The sequence below is a fragment of the Terrapene carolina genome, unplaced genomic scaffold, assembly GCF_002925995.2.
Source record: "Terrapene carolina triunguis isolate 2854851 unplaced genomic scaffold, T_m_triunguis-2.0 Scaffold84, whole genome shotgun sequence".
Classification (NCBI taxonomy): domain Eukaryota; kingdom Metazoa; phylum Chordata; order Testudines; family Emydidae; genus Terrapene; species Terrapene triunguis.
The window spans coordinates 37,845,205-37,868,236 of record NW_020664435.1 but is presented as its reverse complement, the minus strand read 5'-3'; the positions used below and the strand labels follow the sequence as shown (position 1 = coordinate 37,868,236).

The window sequence follows — 23,032 nt, the reverse complement described above, 5'->3', positions numbered from 1 at the left end:
ATCCCTCTCTCGCTGTTTATACTAATACTTTGAGAGATTTGATCATCAGACCAGCTATAGTTCTGTTCTCCTAGGCTTCCACTTAGGCAGGGTGTTAAGGGGATTAATTGTTAATTTTACTGTATTATATGGTTGAGGAAAAGCCAATTTGACTTTTGGTTTAGCATGTAAATATTGTAATTGTGCACTTAGTTAATGTGCCTAGATCAAGTAATTGGTGCATCTTTTAATTGAAATTTTTAAAAAAAGAGAGTTTGGGATAGGGGTATGACAATAAGAGTGGCTGGTTGTGTTTAGCAGTAGAAGAAAATAAAAGATGCACTATCCAACATTTAACAGTGCTGGGGCTTGTGCTGAAGATTATCATATGCCCATGTTTCCTCTATTGCCTGTTGATATGAATATAGTCGTCTTTGCCATCCACTTCCTGGGAGTTTCCAGGTTACACCTACCATATCCAAAATGCTTTGTTTACTAGCAGAAAAAAAAAATCCTTATAAATTATAAAGCAAAATTCTCATTGAAGTAAATGGCAAATTTCCATTGACTTCAGTATTGTTGGGATTTCACTCATGAAGTTGAACAACTTTGACTCACTATCGTTTCCCATGGAGCTATATATGTAGCAGGCACATACTGTGTGTAAATACTGGATATTTCAGCTGAATGACAAACGGTTTTATCTAATTCTGCTACCAACTGATCTAGAGTTGGGATTACATTTCTGCCACTTTAAGACTAAATGTGCTACCTTCTTGTACCTGTTGTATAGTGTATAGATTTTTTTGGTCACCACCTGTATTATGTGTATGAAGTACTGGTCTTTTGGGTCTAATTTTTCAGATTAGGGAGTGACATTAAACGGTGCATTCCCACAATATCTCCATAGACATTTTATGATTTCTTGTAAATAGATCTCCAGTAGCATGAGCTAAAATGCTCTTTCCTTTTCCTTATGAAACGGATACAACAAAACAAACTCCAGCAGCTAGAATCAGCTTGGTTTTGGCTCATATAGAAATTGTATAATAAATATACCAAAGATGTTCAATTAAAATTATTCTACCAGTATGTTACACTTCATCCTTCTATACATAATTTCTTGAGTTCATATTTTAATGTGTATTTTTAATTAATCAAAACAACAGTAATTGCAGACTAATGTAAATAAACTGCTTTACTTTCTCACTTAAAAAAGGAACCACGTATTGGAGGAGAAGGCATGATGGGAGCTGGATTGTCACTTGATCAGCTGAAGCTGCTGCAGAGGTTTGATCCATCCAGTGTGACGTCACGTGGAATGGATATTAACTCTTTGCAGGATTCCAGGGAAGAAGACCTGATCTTGCTGGCAAATAAAGACTGTATAGGATTTTTTATTGCAAAATTTATTAAATTGAACAGCAAATAGACATTTAGCAACACAACCTGAAAAAGCACCTTTTGAGTTAACAGTTGGACCATTCTTAACTGTTTCTTCTCATGCATTGTTGTCAAGCCAACAGGCTGATGACATGGTTGCTATAGAAGCAGTAAAATCTCCCAGCTGTTCTACTGGGACAGAGCCACAGATTTGGAACAAGAAAGTCACAGTTGCAGGAGGTGTTGATTCATTTTTATGTCTCCATTAGCTTTTGTATTTATAGTAGGTCAGTGGCGGAAGGAAAGGTAAATTCAGATTACTGTTTGTTGACTTAGTAATCTAAATGTGCAATACTGTACACTGCTTGTTTTCTGTTTTAACTTGTTGCTTTAATGTGTACAGTATTGCATAGGAAGAGATTTTGCTGTGGGAATTTAAATTCTATAAAATGCAAAAAAATCCAGATTAAATACATTGACAAATATAAAGTCAAATTTTGTAAAGAATGATAGTTTCTATAGGGAATTTAGAAATTACTGCATCATTAAATAAATAGTGATATGAAATAGTCGCATTTCACAAAGAGCTGTTTTATAAATTAATAATTATAACATCTCATCTCCTTTATTTTACTATAAGCGAGATTCTCTATTCATATTATAGACACACAATACAATAGACTTTGTAGCATGTATTTTACAGCAGCATATTTATACTGCCCCTCTCCCTTCAGGGAATGAAAGATACAGTGCTTCAAGGTCAAACTTGCCATTTGTAAGCCTGGATCAGTTCAGAAACAGCACTGCTGGACTGATTGAGTAGGGGCAGTTTTAAAGTCCAATATCGCTTGCACCATGCGGGCTACAGTCTAATAATCTATGCCATTGGGATGGTGAAAATCTCAGTTTTTTCATGGCACAGAGTATCACATTCCTGTCTCTACCTGGCAGAATCATAGAAATATAGAGCTGGAAAGGACCTCACGGTCATCAAGCGCAGGTCCCTGCGCTGAGGCAGAACTAATTAAACCTTGACCATCCCTGATAGGTGTTTGTCCAATCTGTTCTTAAAAACCTCCAATGACGGGACTCCATAACATTCCTTGAAAGCCTGTTCCAGTATTTAACTAGCTTTATAGCTATTAGGGAAAATGTTCCATCTACCTAGTCCCACTCCGTCACCATGTTCATGGAAAGTACAAGAACAATTGAACACCATCCTCTTTATAACAACCCCTCACATATTTTAAGACTGTTACCAGGTTCCCCTCTCAGTCTTCAAGACTAAACAGGCTCTGTTTTTTTTTTAAATCTTTTCTCACAGGTCGGATTCTCTAAATCAGTGGTCCTCACACTTTTCAGGGTCATGTCCTTACCCCTGTCCTGCCCCCCTGGCACCGGGAGCATGGCTGCAACTCGCCTGGGGTGCACAGGGGTAAGGGACTGTAGCTAGGGCCAGGGCTAGGAGTGGAGCCCTGGCCAGGGGTCAAGGCTGGGGCTGGTGGCCAGGTGCGAAGCCGTTGCTGAGGCTGGGGCAGGACTGGGTAGCACTGTCTCTTTGCCTGTTGAGGTTGACCTGGGCCCTGCCAGGCTCTCCCTGCCCCGAACGTTCCTCCGTGTGCCCCACCGTTTGGGGACCAGTGCACTAACCCTTTTATTATTGTGGTTGCTCTTGTTTGGATTTTCTCCAATTTATCCATGTCTTATCTAAAGTTTGGCACCCACAATTGGACACAGGACTCCAGCTGAAGGCTGACTACTATGGAGTAGCGCAGGACTGTTATCTTCCATGTCTTCCATATACATTAATGTTAATACACACCAGAATATTATCCTTTTTCACAACTGCACCACATTGTTGGCTCATATTCAGTTTGTGATCCACTATAACTCCCAACTCCTTTTCAGCAGGACTACCACCAACCCAATTAGTCCTTTTTTTTCCCTTTCTCTTCCTTAAGTGAAGTACTTTGATTTCTGACCAATTCTACAAGCTAATTTTGAATTCTAATCCTTTCCCCCAAAGTGCCTGCAACGTCTTCCTATCTTGGTGTTATCTGCAACTTTTGTAAGCATACGCTCCACTCCAAGTCATCAATGACATCATGGTAACTTGCTGCTTCCTCTCTCCTTTGAAACATTAATGTGGTGGTTAATATATCACAAACTGCTAGAGACAGCACTTAGTGCCATCTGAAAAAAGTCACAATCCACCTTGCAAGCGGCTTAAACGCTAGCTGATCAGGAGACATCGGGTCCGAATTGAGAAGGGAATTAAAAAAGATGGCAATGAGAACGGTTAATTTTAATAAACCTGCAAAAATGTATACTAATCCTGAATGCCTCCGGCTATTTGGTGTATGTAGACAGTGTTAGGGCTTGCTGGGTCATGTAGTCTTCCTCATTTCCAATACAAGGAATAATGTTGGAACTGGCAGGGTGTAGGAATGAAAAAGGTGGGTGCGGTTCAAACAACCTATGTTCAGGGATTGATGGGGGAGTTTTTTTCCTTGTTTTTGACTGACAACTTTTGTTTAAAACTATTACTTACATAAAGTTTGAGTATTGAAGTAAAACTATATTTGATTTGAGTGAACAGCATGAATGGTATTTCCTTCTGTAAAAGTAAAATAGTTTGAGATGCTACTGCTTGGTTTGCAATTAAAACAACCCAGTACAAGCTATATAATTTTGTTACTCAAATGTCACTGTGGTTTGTTCTTAAATTTAGCTTCTGCTTTTAGCTAAGGTTGTTTATAGTTCATGTTTATCATCTCATACGTCATCTGTAAGCGATAGCCATTCCTCACAGGGGGAAGGAATCAGTTTGAAAGCTCTTCTCTACTTAAATGGCTACCCCTAGGATTAACCATAACTAGCCGAACCAATGCTTTGATTAGCCCTAAGTACACTATGTGCAAAGTCCTCTGTGAAGTCCTGTTACTTAAAATGTGTTAGCTAGCAAACACATTTTAAAAATATAACCTGTTTTCCTACCCTAGACATGGTCACACTGACTACTTAGTAATAGCATTTATTAGCTCGCAGTTGCACTGTATGTCAATGCTAGTAAAAGACACCATCATCTTTTGAGGGGAACGCCTGGAATTAAATCCTGTAAAGGTCAATTATGACCCTATGGGCTGTATTCTAACACACATGTACATTGAGAAGAGTAGGGAACGTCTTAGTGCAAATTGAAAGCAACAACTAATAGCAGGAGTTGTGCAAGAGCAAATTTGAAAAAGTCAACAGTGTTGAATTGTCAGGCCTGTTGTGATCTTTCCTACATGGATTTTTTTTTTTTAAATCACAAACCTCTGTTCTAAAGCAGAGATCAGACTGTGCCGAAGCTGATCTCAACTGACCTATATCTGAGGAGTTCTCAGGAAGAAACAAACCTTTTTTTGTAACTAAATTATAAACAACCCCAGCTTCAGTTGTTTCCACTGCCACCCCACCATGTAATGCCAAGGGCCAAATTTCTTTACCCCTCATATCCATCTACAAGTTGTTTCTGACCCAAAGGGATTAGTGAAAATTGTAGACCATTTTCCCTTCTGCTTTGAACTACAGAAGTGTAGTGTAAACATCAAGCTTCTGATCCCCCAGCAGTTATCCACCTGGACTGCCTCTCCCAGCTGCTCTGACACAGCATTATTCCTTTATAGTGTCTCTTTGTATTATAAGAGAAAAATAACAGGAGTACTTGTGACATCTTAGAGACTAACAAATTTATTAGAGCATAAGCTTTCTTGGGCTACAACCCACTTCTTCGGATGCATAGTCTCTTGTTAGTCTCTAAGGTGCCACAAGTACTCCTTTTTGCGGATACAGACTAACACGGCTGCTACTCTGAAACCTGTCATTATGCAAGAGAAAAATAATCTACCAAAAGGGATTTGATTACCCTGACTTTTCTACTGTGTGGGGATGTGGGATGGATGAGTGTGATCAGTTGACTCAACCTGTACTTTTTTTTTCTTAAGTTTGCTATACTGAAATTGTATTAAAAGCAACTTTGAATTTTTTGTAAGCATTATCAAGCACTTTAAAACATCCTGACTAATCAAACAAATAACAAAATAGTGTTGTTTAGTAATTAAATTAAAAAAATTAACTTCATTTAATTTTTTGGGGCTGACAAAAAAAAAGTAAACAGTTGCATGATGCTGGTTGAGTATTTTTGTCATGAAAAATGAGTGCTGAGCTTTGAAGTTATACTACCGTAACTGTTTCTGCTTTGTTGCAAAAGACATTAAGGGGACATTTAGGCTCAAAATTATATTGGATACTTGTTTTTCCTTTCCAGTATTACTAGACAGAGAATGGGAGAATAAAAATTTATATAACGTTCTCCCTTTTAATCAGTCACTCTCTGTATGGTGACAGGTTGGCCTCGTTATAGTAGGTTTCACTTTCTAGTGCTTATGCACTACCTAGTGCAGAATGTTAAAATCCCAAATGAAGATGTTAAACATTGAATGAAAAAGGATTCTTGCTACAAAACCTAGATCATGTGTCTAAACTACCTGACCATGTCCCTTCAAAAACAACAAAGTCTCAAAAGCAGTTTTACCTGTTTGTAGAAATGCTTAGAGATAAGCGGGGCGGGAGGGAACCTTACAACAGTACCAACTCTAGATATTTATCTTCATCAATGTAAAGGTAAGTACCTAAAGTATCATAAAGGCTGGTGTAATTTGTTAATTTTTAGTACTTAATCTGATTTATAAAGACAATTTGTCATAATGATTAGCATCTTTTCTCATTAATAACATTAAGTACTCTGCTTATTTCAGCACATTATTTCTGTTCTTTATTTTTAAGTACTTTGTTTTGTTGTTAACATTAAACATTCTATGTCAGTGGTGGGCAACCTGTAGCCCGTCAAGGTAATCTGCTGGTGGGCCACAAGACTATTTGTTTACATTGACCGCCCGCAGCTCCCAGTGGCCATGGTTTACCCTGATGGGCCGCAGGTTGCCCACCACTGTTCTAGATTATTTATTGAGACTTCTAGAACAACTGTTAAAGAATGACAATTTTTCTAACCTTCATTACATAATTTAGCACCAAATTTGGTTTCAGATTATTATAATTTGTTGAAAGATTATACACACACACACATATATATAAATATATCCAGGGGTGATCAGATTAACAAAATATGTATTATTTAAAGGAACAAAATTTTGATCAGATATTACACCTTGTGTAACCCATTGGCTTTTTAAAGATTTGTTTGCTGCCTAGGAACACACGATTAGAATGCTGTGTTATAGAAAGAAATGGTGACCTTATGTGCCTATGCAATCCAGTTCTTATATAAAAATTGGAAGGTAACTTAGAAGAGACATTCTGGGAATTTGACTGTGAAAATCAAAGCAATATTAGTATTAAGAAAATGGCATATGCATATTACATCCACCTAATTGTGAGGGAATGAAACATTTTGTGAAAGATGTGAGATATACAGGCAGAATATATAATAGAAGAATGTTACTTCACATTGTAAAAAGCAACTTCTCCATTCCTTGCCTACCTTGGTAGAGCTGCTTACCAGGTGCTTTTCTCCTGAGGGGAAGGAACGGAGCAGAGTAAAGTGAAGATTGTAAAAGATTCAGAGGAATATGGCAATGGGTATCTGGGAAATAATCCAGACAATCTGAATTACTGGGGGCTCAGACCACAATCAGGAATGGTAAAAAGATATTTGAAAACTTACAGAAAAGGGAAAACTAAAGAATGTTGCTTCCTGAAAGATGCAAAGACATTATGACAAATGATTAATATTAAGCAATAAAAAAATGTTAACAGAAAATGCATTACAGTGAAATCAGATTATCTACTGAATTTGGCTAATGAGCAGGAGTGGCATGTTCTGAAAGCCAGTTTCAGTGACTAACAAACCAACAAAGCTTAGAAATGATTAGCAGCAAAATCCATACTGTCCCACAGCTGTTCAACAGGGTGACATTCACTTCTGATGAGTATGGCTGGGGAAGACTCTGACACCACATGGTTTGTAAATGAGTAGCTACATTGGAGGGTGAGGGAAGAGGTTACAACTGCTCTGCACTTTGACCCTGGGTTGAGGGGAGGGGAAGGGGATTTCACCTCCTCATGCTCCACCTACAAAAAAAGCCAAACACTCTGGTTGTGTGGGGAAAAATGAGCTTCTCCCACAGCATTTTGCAAATTTTTCTACATCTCATGGTGTAAACCACTGCCTCAGTTTGCTTTGGTTAAATAGGGCCAAATCAAGAAGTGAAACTGAGTAGTTACATACTACAGTTTAATGAACATAAACATTAAAAACAAAACGTCTTCCCCACTTCCAAACTCCAGAGACAGTACTGTATATGAATATGTTAAAACCCCAGGATGAAGTGTGTCACTTGCGTGTTGTTTCTTTACAATCTTTTCCTGGATAATGATTAGTCAGTTGATTAATGGACTGCAAAATGATTTTTTACCTCCTGTCATTCTGCACCCCCACCCCATCCTGAGGCTAGCTTCCTGCATACACGTATTTGCTCTTTCCTTACACACTGTCCTGAATGCACAGAATACCCTCCCTGATCTGATCGGTATGACCACTACTCATTCCACCTTCAAATCGCTCCTCAAGGGCACCTTATTCCATGGTGTCTACAAGAAACTGAACAACTGATAGCGGTTAGATTGAACTGGGCTGTTGGCTAGCATTGATGTGTATTAATTTTAAAAAGACATACACAAAGGTATATAATAAAATGTGCATATCCCCTTATATATTCAATTGTATCCCTCTCCCTTCACCCTTCCTATGCTGATTGTCCTGAGGGCAAAAAAAATATAGAACTAGCAAGATACACGTATCACCTCTCCTGAGCAGGTTGCTTCATGTTTTATCATGCTACCATCCCTTGATCTTTTTAGTTTGGCAGGGTAGAGCGGCTGTTTCTTACTGTGGGTTTGTGCAGGGCCGATACACGACGGACCTGATGCAGACTGGGACCTCTGGCACTATCACAATATAAATAAATATTACCAAACTTTCCAAGCGGCTAACCATTGAGGGAAAAGTACGTCACTACAGCCTTTCATATGTCCTCCAGTTGAAGTATTTTAAAACATGCTGGTCAACACTTCTATGTGCCAAATGCTTTTCAACAACAGACCATATAGAGCAACTTATATTGCAAAAGGTATACTGACAAAGCAGTACTACAACCAGTTTCTCACTTTAATTGGGGAAGAAATGTCATGCGTAGAATTATAAGAAAATGGAATTGCTAGTTCAAGGAATGCAGTTTAAGTACCGGTACATTCCCAATAGGCAATAGATGTTCAACACAAAGCAGGATATTGTCATTGACCTGGTTTAGGGCATATGCTTTCCTTTGTGAAAAGAGAATGTATGTTCCGCAAACCAATAAATACTCCATTTATCCCATGCCAGGATTCCATTTATGTTCTTTGTTTACAGTGGACATCCATATAAAGAGATGAACAAACTGGCAAAGTTTCCATTTATAGCTGCTTAGAGATTTCAAATACTGCATAACTTTCCCTAAGAAATATTTTGAGGAAAAAAACCTATCTGGAATGAAAGTAAAAATAAAAGGCTAGGTTTTGACTGCCAAGGGTGGAATCCACAGGTAGTTTCTGTGGAGGAACTAACTGACCTAATAATTGGAGTAGGTTAGAGAATTACCATTCACAGCTCAGTAACTTCAAGCTGGTAAAATAGCTAGAGTAGGAGTGTAGAGAGCAAGGATATATAACAATCTCTTTCAGTTAAAAAATGATCTGAAACATTTCAAACAGCGAATATACTTGCAACATGGGTTCCCACGGCTGAACTGATACAGATCCAAGAGACCCCAACATGTACATATACAGCAACCATTTGTACAAATCCATTTAGTAGTGTAACAGGTCTACAAACCATCTTCATTTTGCTAGAAAGGTAGTTACAGTGTATACAAATGCTTAGAACAGGGTGGCCAACCTGTGGCTCCGGAGCCACATGCTGCTCTTCAGAAGTTAATATGCAGCTCCTTCTATAGGCACTGACTCCAGGGCTGGAGCTATAGGCGCCAACTTTCCAATATGCCGGGGGGGTGCTCACTGCTCAACCCCTGGCTCTGCCACAGGCCCTGCCCTCACTCCACCCCTTCCCACCCCCACCCCTGAGCCTGCAGTGCCCTCGCTCCTCCCGCACCCCACCCCCAGAGCCTCCTGTACGCCACAAAACAACTGATCAGGGAGGGAGGGAGAGGCACTGATTGGTGGGGCTGTGGTGGGTGGGAGCTGATGGGGGCTGTGGGAGCTGATGGGGGCTGCTGACGTATTACTGTGGGTCTTTGGCAATGCACAATGGTAAATTCTGTCTCCTTCTCAGGCTCAGGTTGGCCACCCCTGGCTTAGAACTTTGTTTCTAGAAAGAGACCTTTACCGTCCCTTCCCACAGCACACACATTCAGTCAAACGCTGTTCTTGGATGCCTATGAGTGACAGCAATGGGAGTTATGATCAGATACCTGACAGGAAAATTTCACCCTCTATTTATAAAAAAAAAAAAAAACAAAACAAAAAAAGTACTCCAAAGCCTTTTTTAGAGAAAAAATATTTCCCAAAGGGTGGAAACATAATTATTTAGACCCTGGAATAAAGGAATGGAATCTTTTTAAATGAATCTCATGTATTTCTTACACATTTCACTATAATGATATAAAATACTTGGTCAGGCAATTCGAATATCCACTTCTTTGCAAGAAAATATATAAACTATAAAAACATGCAGAGTTATAAATGAGTATGACCCCAATTCTGTATTCTTTATATAATCTGTGCTACTTACAAGCACGGGGAGTGTTGGATTCTTAAAACTACTAAAATCATTATCTGTGACACAGAACAGAATTTAATCTAGGCAGGGGCATGGGATCTGAAGCCAAAAAGTAATACATTGTGTCCCACTTACCAGTAAAACAGGTACTCGGTGCACAACATAGCGAGTTGCCATTCCATTTGATTTCAACACGTTTCTCTAGTGAGTTCAGAACAGATGGAACCTTTGGTTATAACAGTCCTTTTTCTGGGCTCTTACTGGCAGACAAGCTTTTAGCTGAAGGACGAGCACAGACCTGGCTGCAAAGTAGGACTACGGAGTAAGTGGCAAGTGGAGAAAAAAGTGGAGAAGCTACAAAAAAATTTATTTTCCAACAAAATAACTCTCCACAAGCTGTGTAAACTTTTCTTACTAAAACAAATACTCTAAAACACAAAGATTTTACATTTCCAGTGAAACACTTACAGTAACATTTGCCTGTGTTTTTACTCTCCTGGAGTCTCAACAAACAGCCAGCAGATTTATGCTTTCCCAATTACGTGTAGCAGTAAACTGCCTCATGTTCCCTGACTGCAATTCAGATTTTGAAAATAACAGATAGAATAAAGAAACTGACTGGTTGGAATTTTAAGTAATCACTTATTTCCTTCACTAGATCTGCACACACATACCCTATGATGTATGCTCCACCATTCTGACTATAAGACAAAAAATAGAGTGTGTCCATTACAATTTGTGTGAAGTGTGTAGAACAATTTATAGTGCTAGGTTAGTTATTGTTAAATGCAAAATTATAAGTTTGCAAGGACAGCATAAAATATAGGAATCAAACCTTTTATCTCAAGCATTCATTCATTCATATTTACAGTAGTAAAGCTTTCAGCTACAGAAGAAAAAAATGTCTAGATTGAACACACTTACAAATTTCCTGAATGAGGCTAGTTCCAGTTGCCAGTAATTCAAAAGCAAATCTGCTGACTTGGCATTAGGACTCTAAAACAGTGTGGTCAAACTTATATAGTAAGAAGGTGTCTGCAGAAATAACATTTATAAACTGTATATACAGTACACAGTACCAGTACATAGAAAATAGATTTTGACTTTATGATTCCCTGTGTGTAAGGCAAGACTGAATTCTGTCCCCAAATGGAGTCCACCAGAGGTACAAGCAACAGATAGTGGCTCTTAAATCAATATGCAAATCAAGTGCATACAAATTAAAAATCAAAACAGATGGGTTACAGTTTTGTATGTGCTGATTCTGGCTTGCTGAATACACGGGAGGTTATTAAACATCAACTGTACCTTGTTTTAAAACACTAACACCACCTTGATGGCAACAGATATTGTTCAAGTGGCTGCTACCAAAAACAGCTTGAAAAAAGCACAGTACAACATGAGGAGCTCTGCAGTTGTACTATGCCAATTTATATAGCACTAATCAAAAAAATAAGTATATGAATATTCTATTTCATGCTATTGCTATGCAAGCAACAGCAATACAAATCAGCATACAGAAGGATACCATATGTTCTGCAATGAAGAACCCAAAGATATTTTCAAGGGGCGTTGTTATACAAGACTTCAAAGAAACACAAAACTGCCAGAGGCCAAAGTTACTAGCGAATGTATACATCCCTGTTCCAGTCTCCTGTGTCATTGCGTTTTCTAGATATCACTTCCCCATCCTTGTCACAATATTGGTCCCTTGATTTATGACGACTGCGTTGTTTGTTGCATTCATTGTGGTCCTGCTCTCGGTCCCTTTCCTTTGAGCGATGCCTTGATTCCCTATGTCTGTGATCACTGCTCCCATGTGACTCGTCTCTATGACTGTGATCCCTGTGAGAATCATTGTGGTCACCATGCTCATGTGAATACTCTTCCTTTGGTTCTATGTAAGCTGAATCTCTGCTGTCTTGGGTTTCTGAGTCAAACGTTTCTTGCCTAGACAGGCCTCGGCTAACACCACTGCGATGGTTATGGTGTTGTGCTGAGGAAGATGAACGATGTGGAAATTTCTTCGTGGGTTCAATCCGTGCTTCCTCTTCAACTTGTGAGCCAGTTCGTTCTGGGGCTGAATGGTCATTCCTCTGATCTCCTTGAGAGCCCTGGTTAGTGTCACAATAGACAGTAAGTTTGCAATCATGGGCACATATTTAAAGACATTTCCTCAATACAAATTAAGCTAAAAACAATAACAGCAGTAATTTACATACACGACAATGCACTGTGAATCTAATCCAGAAATTGTTAGAATTAAACTTGTACTGAAAATATTGTATTGTAATACAAGTGAGCCCTTCCCTCCCTAGCAGGATGCGGGCAGCAGCCAGTTTATTCGGTGGTAGGTCCATGGCTTGTGCAACATCTTTACTTTCTGAACATTCCAGTTAGCAACAACTGCAGTCGCACTCCAGATCAACATGGAGGATGCAGGAGCAGAACTGGGAATTCAGAAGAGCTAGAGAGGATACGTCAGCTTCAGAGAGGGTAGGGATCATTAGAGGGTATTCAGAAACCTCTTTGAGGACTGGTATCACTGGAGACAGTCTTTAAAACACAGCTGGGTGAATGCTGAAGGGGTGGAGATAGCAGTGGAGGGCCAAGATTTTGGCCTCTGGTTTTATTTTAAGAATTAAGCTATGGCTTGACCTGGTATTGCTCATACTTGTATTATAATACCAATAATATCATTGCCCCTCTGGTTTTTTGGTAATAATTCAATTTCTCTCACTGTGATAAGACACTTGGACTTTGACCTTATAGTTAAATGATTATTGCCAAGGAAAATGGAGGGATAATGATATTATCACAAACAATTTCCTAACATATTGCTACTACCGAAAGATTGAAATAAGCATTACCAAGTACAATCAAACCTAGTCTTCGTCAGCACAGTGTTTGAAATCACTGCAAAATGAACAATTGTGATTATTTAGCTCAGTTTTGGGGTTCCGTTACATTTACCTGCATTTGTCCCAAAACAACAGCCAAATGATTGCTGAGATTTAATTTCAGAATTAAGAAAGAAACAGTGTCCTGCCAAAAGGAATAGTCCTGACCACCTTTGGCAGGAACTTCAACACGAAGCTATCACTGCTGGTACAAAGTTAAATCAAACTAGTAGTTCAAAGCCCTTGCTGTTGCCGGGATGTGGCAGTTGGGCTAAGTAATCCACCTACCTTCTCAGCAGTCTTCCTCATACAAGCAATGAAACTGTTGTATGCAAATTAGCTGTAGAATAAGGCTGGTGATTGAGTGACCTTTGACATCACAATGGTCTGGGACTCTTGGCATGGCATAGATACATGCCTTACTATACACTGCACAGGTATAATTTGTAAAGTACAAATTGCTGAGAATTTAAAAATTGGATGGTAACAGACTATGAACCTCAGTGATGACTGAACCCGGTGGTATTCTGAACAAAAAGAGCTCTCAACCATGCTTGTAACTGTTTCCAGTTGCTTCACACTGACTCAACAAACATTCTTGGCTTCAGGGTGACACACAGTGTAACAATTCTGGATTATTATTATATAGGTAGACTTTAACAGAGTAGTACATCTGTTTATCCGAGCACAGTAAAAAGCTATAATTGCATCTGTGTTGCCAAATTACATTAGAAGTTATATCACTTGTGTTGTTCAGATTCATGAGTTTCTGACATTATGTCTCTGTCAACACAAGACTCTAGGCTCTACTGTGGAAGTCTTTTGTTTCTGTTTTGGTCATTATTTAGCTGATGTTGGCATTTTGGGAGGGAAGTGTATTAAATATGAACTTGAATAGTTAGTACTATTCAGCAAAGTGGGTGGAAAGAAATGCCCAGAGTTGGTTTCTGAATAAAACATACATATTTATTATGTTCTGTTAGAATAAATTAAAATGTAAAGAAAATAGTCTAAATTAATGATCTGCTTTAAATTTATGAAAAAAAATTAAGTTTGTCACAAGGATGGATTTTAAAGCACACAAAATAAGAACAGTTATATGGGATATTTTAATTCCCAAATGGTCAAAATGTCAAATACACTCAATGTTACAGAATTTTGACCAGTAAAATCCAAAGAGAGCAGTTTGCTGTGGTTTAAGAGCAAGTGCAAAACTTCTAGCTGCTCTGAAGAAAAGAATGTTTTATGAATTCAGATCTAGTTGGTCTGCTTTGACCGGAAACAAAGGGCTAAGCAAATTATACTTTCCCCCTCCTCCAACTTCAGAAATTGTTAGTGCAAAAAAAAAAAAATCGAATAGAAGCCCTGGGCACCTCCATGGCGAGAACTGGCCCCTAATATTACAGATGGACTGAGGAGGCAGCACTTGGATCCAGATTAACATTTAGGTTAAATTTTGGGGTTGTGGATCAAAGTCAAATTAGGACGAGGATTTGGGTTTGGTTTCAGGAGTGCTGAAGTTTTATGAACTGTTCTAAGAAGAGTTCGGTCCAAAAAGATGGAAATATTATGAAATCAGCTTTTTTCAGAGATTTCAGGCTGAAATCTTTCAGTTCTTGTGAGATTTTACTGCTTCAAAACAAGAAAGGGAAGACAGGCCCTCCTAGTTTTGTATCCTAACAGTGGGTTCAGTGCAAGTTCACTCCATTCCTAAACTTTGAAGAGGCTCAGATTTGAGGTTCCAGATTTGGCCCACCTCTGTTTAAAATATATCTTCATATGATTAAGGTTCTAGATTTTAAACCGGACCACCTTTGCTCAGGATTAATATGGAGATATATACCTATACCATAGAGCTGGAAGGGACCCTGAAAGGTAATCGAGTCCAGCCCCCTGCCTTCACTAGCAGGACCAAGTACTGATTTTGCTCCAGATCCCTAAGTGGCCCCCTCAAGGATTGAACTTATAACCCTGGGTTTAGCAGGCCAATGCTCAAACCACTGAGCTATCCCTCCCCTTAATAAACTGTCAAAACCGTGAAAGCGTAAAAGATAGTTTTACAGTGTTCAGAAAGGTGACCTTAATAACCCATTATGGTCCTTGAACAGTGTGGTTAAAAATCAATATACACTAACATAGGTTGGTAGAACATATAAATATCTATTCAAGGGCATAAAAAGGCTTGAGCAATACTATATCTATAAAATTGTATCTAGCACACTACACAACCCTGCTGGCTAACTTCAGTACCTACACTGCTCTTCCAGCACACAGTTAATTCATAGCAGTTTTTTCAGCCCTGGCGACAAACAAAGGCAGGAGCTAGCTGGGGCATACACTCTCTTTTCCCAGGATGCTCTGTGAAGAGAGACATATCCTACAGACTGCACTAAAGTGATTTTCCCTGCAGGGAAGAGCCTGCCAAGTCTGCAATTCCACAGGGAAATCTCTATTAAAATAAAGCCTTCACTGCAGGGAAAATATTTGCAAGATCCACAAAAAACAAAACACTTCAGCAGTTGAAATTTTAAATGCAGGGACCATTCTTTCTAAGGCCTTGTCTACACAGGCACTTTACAGTGCTGAAACTTTCTTCGCTCAGGGGTGTGAAAAACCATCCCCGTGAGCGCTGCAAGTTTCAGCGCTGTAAAATGGCAGTGTAGACAGTGCAACAGCGCTGGGAGCCGCACTCCCGGTGCTGGGAGCTATTCCTCTCGTGGAGGTGGTTTTATTACAGCGCTGGGAGAGCTCTCCCCCAGCGCTGGAGCCGTGACTACACAGCCACATTAAAGTGCTGCGCGGCAGCACTTTAACATCAGCTGTGTAGCCAGACCCAGGGAAATGTCAGTCGTAGGGATGGACTCGAAAATGAAGAAGCTGATCATAAGTAAATCTTAGTCTGAAATTGGGATGGAACAATTGGCTATTTTAGTTGAGGCAAATGTGACCCTAATCCTTTCCATGACCTCAGCAGATCCAATGTGGTTCCAAAGATACAGGACATCAGGATGCCACTTATCATTCATACAGCAGAAGCATCTGAAGTCCCCAACCAAAATCAGAGCCCTATTGTGCTTGGTACAATAGGCAGAAAGAGTTCCGAATTAGGCAAGGCAGACAAAGGGTGGGAGCGGAAACAGAGATGAAGTGACTTTTTAAGGTCACACAGCGGGTCAGTGACAGAGCTGGGAACAGAACCCGTGTCTCCTTATAACACCAACAGAGCCTGGTTGTTGGCGGGTGGGATTGAACCTGGGATCTTTGGAGTTAAATGCATGAGCCGCTACTGCATGACCTAAAAGCCATATAGCTATTAGCTAAGGCTATAGAGAAGACTCATTAATCCTTCTCTCCTAAGTGGTCTCAGTGCTACTAGAGGGGACAGAACACCACACCCAGAAGGTGTGTGGGTTACATCCCGATTCCCCATCCAACGCCCCATTGGCTAGCAACACTGCATCTCAAATTCCCACTTGCATAATATGCTAGCATATAAGGAAGGTACAATGAGGGAAGCGTGTGATCTGAGGGCCAGTGGATAAGGGAGCCATGGAGGGGCCACTTCATCCTCATGACTGCAGTAGTGTAGTGGCTATGAAGTGACTCTATTACCACTCCATTGCCTGTGGAGGTAGATGGATGGATTCCTCCCCAGCTTGTCCCTGTGGAACTCTCTCATACACAGCCCAGTCACTCAGGCAGGGCTCTGGGATATTAGTCACTTCGAAAGTTACCAGAGGCAGTAACATGCATGACATTACTGTTAATCCTGTTATATAACTATGACTGAATCACATATGACAAGTTATAAAAATATTGGTGGCTGGTAAATATGTTACTGCAGCAGTGGTTGTTCTGGGCATGAGGAAATTCCACTTCCCATCACCATACATTTCCAGCCAGGCCCTTTCACTCTTTGGAATCCAAAGATGTCTTGCAAGTCAGCAAGTAAGGAAACAAATGCTAGTGTGAATACAATGAAGATCACAAGAAAAGTGTCTGTCTTCAAGTATTTACATTATAAAAGTGCAGAGCTCTTCTGCTCTATCAACTTACGGCTCCCAGTGAAGCACATTTAGCAACTTCTGTGACCAGAATTCACACTGTGTGCCCTGGCAAGTCTCCCTCCCTTTGCAGAAATGAATGGGGGTGAGAGAAAAGAGAGAGAGAGGAAACTATACCTGTAAATTTATGTTTGGACCTGGGCTGATAGGAAGAGTGGCTGTAGCAAGTGTGCGAGTGAGGAGCTGGTTGGGAGGATTGCTGCAAGGAGGATGGGTGGCCTTCCAGTAGGCTTCCAGATAGTCAGCCAGGTGCTCACAGGCATCTTCAAGCTGGTTCTCATCCAGAATTACATCAAACATTTCCTGTGAAGGGAGACATTTTAGTGAGCACAGCCACCGTCGGAGCCAATATAGAACCACAGAAGGTGCTGATGATAGACCATATTAGAAAATGCTTTTACTATTGCACCACAAATAAATCAGATTCATAATATTCATGTCCTGAATATTTTGTGATTGAACTTTAAAAAAACAACAACAATTGATTTAAAAGTAATCTGTACATAACAGTAAGATTATACTTTCCATGGCAAGCCAGAATGATCGACACTTGGAAAGATAGGAGTACTTGTGGCACCATAGAGACTAACAAATTTATTAGAGCATAAGCTTTCGTGGGCTACAGCCCACTTCTTCGGGTGCATATAGAATGGAACATATATTGAGGAGATATATATACACACATACAGAGAGCATGAACAGGTGGGAGTTGTCTTACCAACTCTGAGAGGCTAATTAAGTAAGAGAAAAAACCCCAGCAATGCCCCTCTGCCATGTACATTGGCCAAACCGGACAGTCTCTACGCAAAAGAATTAATGGACACAAATCTGACATCAGGAATCATAATACTCAAAAACCAGTGGGAGAACACTTTAACCTGCCTGGTCATTCAATGACAGACCTGCAGGTAGCTATTTTACAACAGAAAAGCTTCAAAAACAGACTCCAACGAGAGACTGCTGAGCTGGAATTGATATGCAAACTAGATACAATCAATTTAGGATTGAATAAGGACTGGGAATGGCTGAGCCATTACAAACATTGAATCTATCTCCCCTTGTAAGTATTCTCACACTTCTTATCAAACTGTCTGTACTGGGCTATCTTGATTATCACTTCAAAAGTTTTTTTTCTCTTACTTAATTGGCCTCTCAGAGTTGGTAAGACAACTCCCACCTGTTCATGCTCTCTCTATGTGTGTATATATAGCTCCTCAATATATGTTCCATTCTATATGCATCCGAAGAAGTGGGCTGTAGCCCATGAAAGCTTATGCTCTAATAAATTTGTTAGTCTCTAAGGTGCCACAAGTACTCCTGTTCTTTTTGCAGATACAGACTAACACGGCTGCTACTCTGAAACTTGGAAAGATGTATGTAATCTGGGAAGGCAGAATTGGTATTGTAAATATATTTTAAAACTCATATATGGGAACAGAAGTTAAACAGTAGAAGAACTTTTTAATTGTTGGAATAAAGAGATGGTGGAACAAGCTACCAAAGAAAATTGTGGAATCCCTATACCTAGTGATACTTCAAACAAAGCTAGACAAAACTGATAATAACAATAGACAAAACTAATAATACTTAGCACTTATGTGGCGATTTTCATCTTTAAAAAGCTGCACAGGTATTAATTAACTCACTCTTAATTTACCACTATATCCCATTCCCACTTAAAGCCTAATGAATGACTTCTATCGGCTTCAGTTGCAGTTGGACTGGTCCGATATAGACTCTAAGCTCTTTGAGGCAGAGCCCTTGTCTTTGTATGTGCCTGTACAGTGCCTAGCAAACTCATGATATTATGGTATAGTGATGGATCTGCAAAGCAGGGTACTAGAGCTTCCATCAGCTCTTCCCAATTGTACATCCCCGTCCTCTTGACTAAGCAAGGACTACAGTTCCCTTCAGTCCCCTCCCCATTGCACTTCTCCTTCCGGAGGCCAGGTAAGGGAAAAGATCCTGAATCAGGAAGTGGCGAGGCTGCTTTGGGAGTGGGAGCCACATGGCAACAGGGAGCTGAAGAGAAGCCCCAGGAACTGTGGACAGACACACATGTGGAACAAGCTGTGATTGCCAACATCACAGCTGGGCACGGGTCTGTGTGGGACTTACAGGGGAGCAACAGCAGCTGGGCTGGGAGCCAGCACAAAGGAGCCCCAATGAGAGACACTAATTGAGCTTGCCTGCAAGCCTGCAAATGCTTACTTGCTTGAATAGAGGCTGGACTGGAAAGGGCACTCCAGGCACTAAGCCTGAAGAGCCCTAACTCTCAAATGGACTGCCCCAGAGACCCAAACAGGAAGTGCTATTGCTCACTCTGAACTGCAGCTGTTTAAAACTTCTCTACCTAGGGTATTTGCAACCTTTCCACTTTCCTGCCAGCTCTAGTAAAAACCCCTCTCTTAGCCATGTGTCTGAGTGTTTCATGGGATTCACCGGGTAGCGCATATAAGGCTTAGCTGCTGAAGCAGCTACATTGCTTGCCTCTGGGACACAGTACACCGGGTGCACTACTGGCGCTACAGGCACGCTAGGGATTTGGGGTACAGAGTAAACCCAACTATAAAGTATAGTCATAATAATAATCCTCACAACGTTCGTGAGAGTAAATCTGGGTGATTTTTTTGGGGGGGGGCAGTGTATTTGCTGAAAAATACATTTCTTAGGTCACTAACTAGTCACAAATTCTGCTTGAATTTGGTAAATAAATAGTTCAAGCCAAAACAAAATTGTGAAAAAAATAAATTAAAAAGTTGAAACAGTTCATTTAGGCCATTTCAAAATGTTTCATTTTGATTTTTCATTTTGAAAATTAGCTATAGCTATATATATATATATATTTAAAAAGGTGAAAAAAAATGAAGGTGACTTTTTTGTAATTGAAGTTCTTTGAGTTGGCTCTGGATACTCACACTTATGGATATTGTTCCGCCTTGTGATGGTAGAATCTTCTCCCAGCAGTGTCTGCTTAGGGGCTTGCATGCCCCTTTCTACTTCTCCCCTCAGCGTCTCCCAACATATGGAGGGCAAGTGGCGGGGGGGGAGGCACAGAGCCCTCTCCAACCTCAGTTCCTTCCACCGCCAACCCAGAGAAAGGAATTAAAAGACTCTGAGAAAGAAGGGAAGGAGGGCAGGAAGTGTAAATATGCAGCACTATCTTGAAGAACTCTGGTTACAAGTAACAAACCTTCATTTCTTCTTTGAGTGGCTCTGCATAGTTCCACTTATGGATAGTTTAATAAGCTGTGCTGCAAATAACCTGGAGGAGGGAACAGAATCCTAACTGAATAGAGATGGAAGCACCACTCTACCAAATCGTGCATCAGCCCTTGAAGCCAAATCAAGAGCATAATATTTAGTAAAAGTGTGCACTGAATTCCAGGTTATAGCCCTACAAGTCTCAGCAACAGTGACTTGCTTAATGCAAGCAAAAGATGCTGCCAAAGCTCTAGTGAAATGAGATTGTACCATTGTAGGCACCAGAATGTCTGTAACATGTACTATTCAACAATACATTGTTTATTCCATCTAGAAATAGTCTGGGAAGACACAGCATGACCCTTATGATTTTTAGTAGAAGAGATGAATAATGTAGATGTTTTTCATAAACTTTTAATTCTATTTAAAAAATATGCAAGAGCATCCAAAGAGTGTAAAAAGATTCCCCTTTATTCGTATGCAGCCTTGGAAAAAATACTGGCAAATTAATTGTTTGATTGATGTGAAATTCAGAAACTATTTTTGGCAAAAACCTGGGGACAGGTCTAAGAATCACCTCACTTTTGTGAAAAGGCATCAATGGTAGTTTAGCCATCAAGGCATTTATTTAATTCACTCACCCTTCTGGCTGGCATTATGGCAATAATGAATGCCATCTTAACAAATAAATACAAAGAACTCTCAGCCAAGGGTTCAAAAGATGGCTTCATGTGTGTAGATAAGACCAAATTACGTTCCCAAGGAGGAACAGGATTCCCTCAAAGGGGGAGACATGTTAGATAATCCAACAGAGAAGAAAAGCTTAGGAGATTTCCTAAAGGCCTTTGTACTATCCAGGTAAAAGACTAGGGCTCTCCTAACATCTAGCGTGTGCAGTATAGCTTCCCCATTATCACAGTGAGACTTGGGGTAAAAGGAAGGTGAATCAGTTGGTTTATGTGAAAAGACAAAGTCACCTTAGGGATGAATTTCAGGTGCGGTCTGAGAATAACCTTGTCCCAAAAACATATTGTATAACGGGTGTTTGCCATTAGTGCTGCTATTTCCCCTATCCTTCTCGCCAAGATGATCACCACCAGCAAGTCTGTCTTCATAGCAAACAAGCAGCCATGGGTTCAAAGGGCGGCCTAGTCAGGCTCTTTAGGACTAAGTTTAGGTCCCATGCTGGGGTGGAATGTCTGGGTTGGGGAAAAAGTTTTACTATACCTTGAGCAATCGCTTTGTGGTTGGGTATGAGCGCACTGAGGTTTGTCTAGTCTGAATTTTTCAGCCTGTAGACTGCGCTGAACCACATCTGAAGGCACCTCATATGAAGTCTGGCATGAGATATCACAGACATGCCTGCAGCTATATGCCCCAGAAGTTGGAGGCAGTGTCTGGCTGATATTTGATGACTGGTTTGTACTGCTTCTATGAGTGTGCCCAATGTGTGTGGAACCTGTGCTGTGGCAGGAGCACCTTCCCCTGTAACAAGTCGAGATCAGCTCCTATGAACACTAGTTGCTGTACAGGGGTGAACGTAATTCTTTGGACATCGATCTGTAGGCCCAGCTCCGTGAACAAGTCTACCAAAGTTTGGGTGACCCAGAGGGCCTTGTTGGAGGTGCGGGCTCTCAGGAGACAATCGTCCAGGTAGGAGTAGATCATAATCCCCTGGGAGCCTAGGTGAGCTGTCACTATTGAGAGGACCTTGGAGAATACTCTCTGAGCCGATGAGAGGACAAAGGGGAGTACTCTGTATTGGTAATGGTCCTGGCCCAAGGTAAATCTGAGGAATTATCTGTGGGAAGGTAGGATCGATATGTTGAAATAGACATCCTGTAGGTCGAGGGCCAAGAATCAATCTCCTTGTTCCAAAGATGGAATAATCGCTGCTAGTGTGACCATCTTGAATTCTTGAGCTTTGACGCGTTTGTTCAGTGTTCTGAAGTCTGGTATGGGTCTCCAACCTCCTTTCTTCTTGGGTATCAGGAAATAATGCGAGTAGAAACCTTTACCTCATAGCTGCTAAGATACAGGCTCTATGGCTCCTAGACAGAGGAGGTGATCTATTTCTTGTCGTAATAAGCTCTCTGGAAGAGAGTCTCTGAAGAGGGATGGGGAAGGGTTAATGGTTGGTCAGCTGCAGTTGGTGTTGAAGGGAGTGGTCTGTCAGTGCCCCAACCAAGATGTCAAAACTGATGTTTTGAAGTGGATGATTGTGAAGTGGAAGACTAGGGGCCTGATGGTTTATGCTTGGAAAATCTGGATTTTTTCCTTTGAGGCTCATAATAGCGTTGAGTTGGAAAATGTGGTGTGTAGGATTTATGCTGAGGTTGCAGACTAAATTTTGTTTTTGTCCAGGTGTATAAACCCCTAATGACCAAAGAGTGGGCCTGGAATCTTTAAGCATATGGAGGGATGCGTCAGTCTTCTTGGCAAACAATTTGATGCCTTTAAAGGTAAGGTCTTCTACTGTAGTCCGTACTTCCTTAGGGAAGCCAGATAGGTGCATCCAGGACACTCGCCACATAACCACTGCTGTAGAGATGGACCGGGCTGTTGTGTCGGCTGCATCGAGTGCTGATTGGAGTGCTGTCTTGGTCACCAGTTGTCTTTCACTAATAATGGCCCGAAACTGTTCATGGTGTGACTCCAGGAAC

General features: G+C 40.5%; 2 protein-coding genes across 4 annotated transcripts in view; one reads left to right on the top strand and one right to left on the bottom strand.

The window, feature by feature from the left end:
• Positions 1-2,049, top strand: part of NSUN6 (NOP2/Sun RNA methyltransferase 6) — a 43,573-nt gene extending 41,524 nt beyond the window's left edge. For both annotated transcript variants that reach the window (XM_026649481.2, XM_026649482.2), the window contains exon 12: positions 1,199-2,049. In XM_026649481.2, coding sequence (XP_026505266.1) covers positions 1,199-1,411 — 213 coding nt within the window. In that variant the 3' untranslated portion in view covers positions 1,412-2,049. The remainder of the gene's footprint in view (positions 1-1,198) is intronic.
• An 8,502-nt stretch (positions 2,050-10,551) lies between these two features.
• CACNB2 (calcium voltage-gated channel auxiliary subunit beta 2) overlaps positions 10,552-23,032 on the bottom strand; it is a 173,423-nt gene continuing 160,942 nt past the window's right edge. For both annotated transcript variants that reach the window (XM_026649479.2, XM_026649477.2), the window contains exons 12-13: positions 17,283-17,468; positions 10,552-12,315 (exon numbers count right to left, since the gene is read on the bottom strand). In XM_026649479.2, the coding sequence (XP_026505264.1) occupies positions 11,824-12,315; positions 17,283-17,468 (678 nt within the window). In that variant the 3' untranslated portion in view covers positions 10,552-11,823. The remainder of the gene's footprint in view (positions 12,316-17,282; positions 17,469-23,032) is intronic.